The sequence below is a fragment of the Polypterus senegalus genome, chromosome 15 (assembly GCF_016835505.1).
Source record: "Polypterus senegalus isolate Bchr_013 chromosome 15, ASM1683550v1, whole genome shotgun sequence".
NCBI classification, from domain to species: domain Eukaryota; kingdom Metazoa; phylum Chordata; class Cladistia; order Polypteriformes; family Polypteridae; genus Polypterus; species Polypterus senegalus.
The window spans coordinates 100,852,312-100,858,250 of record NC_053168.1 but is presented as its reverse complement, the minus strand read 5'-3'; the positions used below and the strand labels follow the sequence as shown (position 1 = coordinate 100,858,250).

Here is a 5,939-nt window from a genome sequence, read left to right as displayed (position 1 = left end):
GTGATTTATTAATTAACTGTTGGGAAAGGATGTAGGAGTCCGAACTGGGATAACAGTGGGATAGGCATTGGGACGGTTAAAAGGTGCGTGGCACACCTAAGGTAAAGAGCCCATTGCCCGTCAAAGGTCAGTCACGGACAACGACGGTTAACAGTTAGGTAATTTAAGAGAAAAGGAAATCGAGTAGGAAAACAACAGTGTACACTGAATATAGTTTCAGGAAAAGAAACTAGAAAATAACAGATATAGTTTCAGGGAAAGAAGAAACTAGGACAATAAAAGAAAATGGGTTCCGCTAGTAGTAAACAAGCTAAACAGGGGTCTGATGGGTCCACATTTATGCTGGAAGGACTATTTTCGGAGGATCAACAGACGTCGCGGAAAAATGGGTCACCTAGGAAACTAATTGAGAAAAAGACAGGCTTAGATTTTAAAAAGGCATGTAAGAAGTGGAATAAACAGAGCGGTGGGCGTTGGCCAGTACAAGGCACCGGTGATACAAGTGAGATTCAGGAAATAAGGAAAATATTGTGTAGAAATACCCAAGGTTGTTGCAAGGGAGGTCCGTATCGCATGGATATGTTTGATAGATGGGAATTGGTTATAAAAGATCGAAATTTAGAGGCGATCACTAGACAGAATGAGGTTCTGAGAGCCAATGAAGGTAAGGTCAAAAAAGAGAAAGATGACTTGCTTTTAGCTTTACAAACAGCCCAACCACCTGACAACCATTCTAAAAAGAAAAAGAAACGTCTATACCCTATATTATATGGTTCTGGGACTCATGTTCCCGAACCCCCACCCTATGACTTTCCAGGAGGGTCCGAAGAGGAGGAGGAGGTAGAGGAGGACCCACCAGAACAAAAACCCCGAGCTCCCTATCGTACACCGAGGAGGAGTTACAACACGAAGAGGGCCCAAATAGAAGCACCTTTCAATCCCCTACACGTTAAATCCTCTGTTTCAGTTTCCCCCACTGCCCCTGACCCCGATTTCCTTCCCTCTACTGCTTTCCCATTAATACAGATTCCTAATCCCCGGCATAATCCCAATCAACCTACTGGTGACCAGAATCCCTTGACAATTTCCATTTCCCATATTTGGGACTTAAGTGAATTAAAAGAGGTGGTCAACTCCTTAGTTGACCCTAAAAAGGAAGGGGGACTGAAATTTATTGAACAATTAGAACAGTTGGACAGCATGTATAAACCAAACGCTGCCGAATGGACACAAGTCCTTCGTCGGAAATTGGGCCCAACTTGGGCTTCTGTTAATCATGGCACTGATAATAATGGACAGCCGTGGACTTGGCGTGAGATTTTACATCGAGGAGATGGTCAGTACGGAGAGGCAGATTTTCAAACTCAGTGGAGTCTATTGAAAGCGAACTTAGAGGAAAAGTACAAAAAGGGCACTGACTGGGCTTTGATTTCTGCTGCAAAACAGAAAAAAGATGAGACTGTGGATGAATGGGGACTTAGGATTCGAGATTTGATGGCTACCCATTCGGGCATAGAGCGGGCTGAGGACCAACGTCGTGCAGCCGTGCCTCCTTTGTCTCCGGTCTCCGTTCAGACATCCAATCTAAAGTCCGTATCTCATGCATTGGCTGGGAATCGGCTACCTTTGAAGAGGGTTAGCGACATGCTGAAACATGCTGAAAGGCAGACATTGCACAAGCAAGAACAGACCCAAGCTAAGTTGGTGGCTGCGCAACTCAATTACTACACTGATGGACGGGAGGCGTCACCGGTCCACGCGGTGCCCGGGGAGGCTTCCGAGGGAGAGGACGCGGCCGGGGTCGAGGTGGTTTTACCTCTTTCCAAGATCCTTCTCAACAACAACAACAGCTCCCTACTCCTTACTATTGCTATAATTGTGGTCAGCCTGGCCATTATAAAAGAGACTGTCCAAATCGTCAGAATAAGCCTCTTTTGACTACCCCCGGAGATGAATTTACACCCGGTTTCCCCGGAAACCAAGGCTGGCCCTAGGAATTTTTAGGGACCTCTAGCCACTCCATGTTTCCTCTCTTGACTGCGGATCCTGAGGATGATCCTCTTTTATCTCTGCATGTTAATGGACAAGAGACTATTTTTCTAGTTGACACTGGCGCTACGCGCTCTACTCTTTCTCTGGCTAAGGTCCCTGCCTCGAACGACACAATTACTGTTTTGACAGCCTCTGGACAACCCCATTGCCTTAAAGTCTCGCTCCCACTTCCTGTCCAAAGTTCCCCTTCTGGTCCATCCATATTACACCGTTTCCTCCTTAATTCCCTTTGCCCAGTTAACCTCTTGGGACGTGACCTCATGACTAAACTTTCCCTATCGATTACTATGACCCCAAAGGCTTTAACTGCTCCCCCCTATGATTCTTTTTCAATCATCTCACCCAACACCTTCCTTTGCAGCTTGGACTCTTTCCATTTCCCCACACACCATTTTATTAAAGGCCCTTAGTACATTCCCTTCCTGTTTGTTCCCCCATCTTCAAGTCCCTGACACCCTTCACTGTACTGCTCAATACTTCCCCGCTGAAGTTGATGCCCCTTGGTTGGAATCTTTTCTTTCTTCGGCTCCCACACCAGAAAATGTACTTGTTCCTTGTCTATTCCTGTCCTCCACCAAAGCTGCTGCATCTGTTCATCTCACCCTTTCTCAGCAGATTTACTATTTGGGTGGCTCTGTCCCTCATATTTCTCTTGCCAAATCGCATGACACGCAGTGGGTGCAAATTGGACCTTGGGTTCAACACTGTCTTGACCGGACAGATTGGCAATATGTTGCCCCTGGTGTCTTCGACACCTCTGACCATTTAGTTACAAAGGTTGTTCTCCAAACTAATTTTTTAGTCAATCGTAGTCTCTGCACACCTTCCCCGTCATGTTCTGTTTTTCCCTTACAGGTTTCTCTCCCTTCATTTCCTTGGCTCGCAGATATCCCATCCTGCCTATGGTCTCAGGATAAAAACGATTTTGGCAGAATAGCCCATTGTGAACCTCTGGTGATCTACCCAAAATCCTCCTTCCGTCCACATCGAGCTCAATATCCTCTGTCTCCTGAGGCAGAGGCCGGCATTCTGCCGTTCATTCTGATTTAGTGAAACGAGGAGCTATAATTCCAATTACATACTCTCCGGTAAATTCTCCTATTTTGCCGGTAAGAAAAGCTGATGGTTCCTGGCGGTTTGTTCAGGACCTTCGCCAAGTCAATGCTGCTATTTTCCCAAGGGCCCCTATTGTTCCTAACCCTTCCACTATTCTCTCCGCGATTCCACCTTCCGCCCGATATTTTTCTGTAATTGACTTGGCGAACGCTTTCTTCTCTGTCCCTGTTCACCCAGACTCTCAGTTCTGGTTTGCTTTTACGTTTCAAAACCGCCGTTGGACTTGGACTGTTATGCCTCAGGGCTACACTGAGTCTCCTTGTGTGTATGGACAAGCGCTTGCTCAAAATCTTGAGGGTTTCTGGCCAGACCGTGGTTCCACATTAATTCAATATGTTGATGATATCATGCTTTGCAGTGATTCGCAGGAATCATGCGAAAAGGACACAAAGAAATTACTTATTTTCTTGGCTGAAAATGGCCATAAAGTGTCCAAAGCTAAATTACAATTGGTACAAACAACTGTTAAATATTTAGGTCATGACATTACCAATGGCACAAGAGCTCTCTCCACTAGTCGCATTACAACCATTCAGAATCTTCCTAGACCGGTCACTAAACAACAGGTTATGTCTGTCCTAGGCATTCTTGGATATTGTCGACAATGGATCCTTAACTTTTCGGCACGTGCTCAGCCTCTGCAAGATCTGGCCAACACTCCCGGCCTTCCCTTATCTGGCCACGTTCCCTGGACTCCTGAAGCTGAGACCGCATTTTCTGACCTAAAGACTGCCCTCCTTTCTGCCCCCGCTCTCGGTTTACCTGATTACTCTCGTCCATTCACTTTGTTTGTGGACGAAAAGGGGGGATATATGAATGCCGTGTTGACTCAAAAACATGGAGACAAACAAAGGCCAGTTGCATATTTTTCGAAAAAATTAGACCCCGTTGCAGCTGCTCTTTCTCCTTGTCTAAGAGCAGTTGCTGCTGCCACAGAAGCAGTCTTAGCTAGCACCGATATAGTACTCATGAGTCCACTGACAGTTAAAGTTCCACATGCAGTTCATTCCATTTTGGTACAAGCAAAAACTTCTCATCTAACTACAGCAAGAGCCATCCATTATCAGAACGTTCTTTGCACTCTCTCAAATGTCACAATTGAAAGGTGTTCTACCCTCAATCCGGCTACTCTACTCCCGACAAATGAGGAGGGAGAACCGCATGATTGTCAGGAAGTGATTGCTCGAGAAGTTAAGCCGAGAATTGATTTGCAGGAAACTCCATTAGAAACAGGTGAAAGCGTATTTGTAGATGGCTGTTCGTTAAGATTAGAAAATGGAGCTCCGTCGACCAGTTATGCTGTGGTCCAAGGGGACCACCTACTGGAAGCTAACCGAATTACCTCTAGCCTCAGTGCACAAGCAGCTGAACTAATAGCGCTAACTCGAGCATGTCAGCTGTCAGAAGGAAAAGAAATTACTATATATACAGATTCTCGCTATGCTTTTGGAGTCTGTCATGATCACGGGGCATTATGGAAATTAAGGGGTTTTAAGACCAGTACTGGCAAGCCCATTCAACATCAGAAGTTAATTGAATCTTTGTTGGATGCCATAACTAAACCATCTAAATTGGCTATTGTGAAGTGCCAGGCACACACTGGCAAACAGGATCCTATTAGTAAAGGAAATGAATTGGCTGATTACTTTGCTAAACGAGCTGCTCGTAATAATGTTCCAGTTTCTCTTTTCCAACAGAGTTCGGAGTCGGTTCAAGATAACCAGATGATTTCTTTACAGAGCTCGGCAACGGATCTTGAGAAGAAGAAATGGTCCAAGGAAGGCTCCTTGATTGAAGGTGTTTGGACCCACCGTCAGACTAATAAGCCTTTTCTTCCAAAGCTTCCTTTCCAGGAATGGCGAAAATAGCTCACGGACTGGACTGGACCATGCTGGAAGAGATGCTATGATTCAGGATGTTGAGAAGCATTGGATGTTGAAGCAGTAGGGTTTTCTAGTTATGCAGATCAATTCTGTAAGAGATGTGCGCTGTGCCAAAGGTTTAATGTGGGAAAAGGCAAGCAGGTAAGTCCCGCCGTTACCCCGAATCCGATGGGACCATTTGAGCATCTCCAAATGGATTTCATCGAATTAACGCCGTCAAGGGGATATCGGTACTGTTTAGTAATTGTCGATGTGTTCTCCCGATGGGTAGAAGCATTCCCTTCTAAGCATAATGATGCCAAAACTGTGGCTAAAGCGTTAATAAAAGAAATTATCCCACGATGGGGAATACCCCAGAAACTGCAGACTGATAATGGGACTCATTTTGTGAACTCAGTCATAAATGAACTAACCACATGGCTCCAAATTAATGTACACCACTACTGTAAGTATCACCCACAGAGTGGAGGTATAGTTGAAAGATGCAATGGCACTTTGAAGTCAAAATTAGCAAAAATTTGTGAGCAGACAAATCTTTCCTGGCCTGATGCCCTTCCACTGGCCCTGATGGGGCTACGAGGGCGGACACACCGACAATTGGGGCTATCGCCGTTTGAGATTCTTACCGGTAGACCAATGCCAGTTGGCATGGTCATAGGGAATGTGAACCTACATACTGTGGACAATGACCTTCTCTCTAGTCTTTCAGGTCTCCGAGCCTCTCTGAAGGAGATCCATGAACAAGTGAAGCAAGCCTGGAGATCCACCCCTCCCTCTGAGGATTCGCCTATCCCATTAGGAACCTGGATCTTGGTTCGTGACACCCGCAGGAAACACTGGCACCAACCCAGGTGGCGAGGACCGTTTCAAGTTCTTCTGTCAACCCCT

The 5,939-nt window shown here is 45.8% G+C and overlaps 1 protein-coding gene across 1 annotated transcript; it reads left to right on the top strand.

Moving 5' to 3' along the window:
* Window positions 1–285: 285 nt before the first annotated feature.
* On the top strand, window positions 286–5,036 carry LOC120515513. The gene is made up of 2 exons (XM_039736575.1): window positions 286–1,700; window positions 3,071–5,036. Exons 1-2 carry the CDS (start codon window positions 286–288, stop codon window positions 5,034–5,036), a joined length of 3,381 nt encoding a protein of 1,126 aa, XP_039592509.1.
* The last annotated feature ends 903 nt before the right edge of the window (window positions 5,037–5,939 follow it).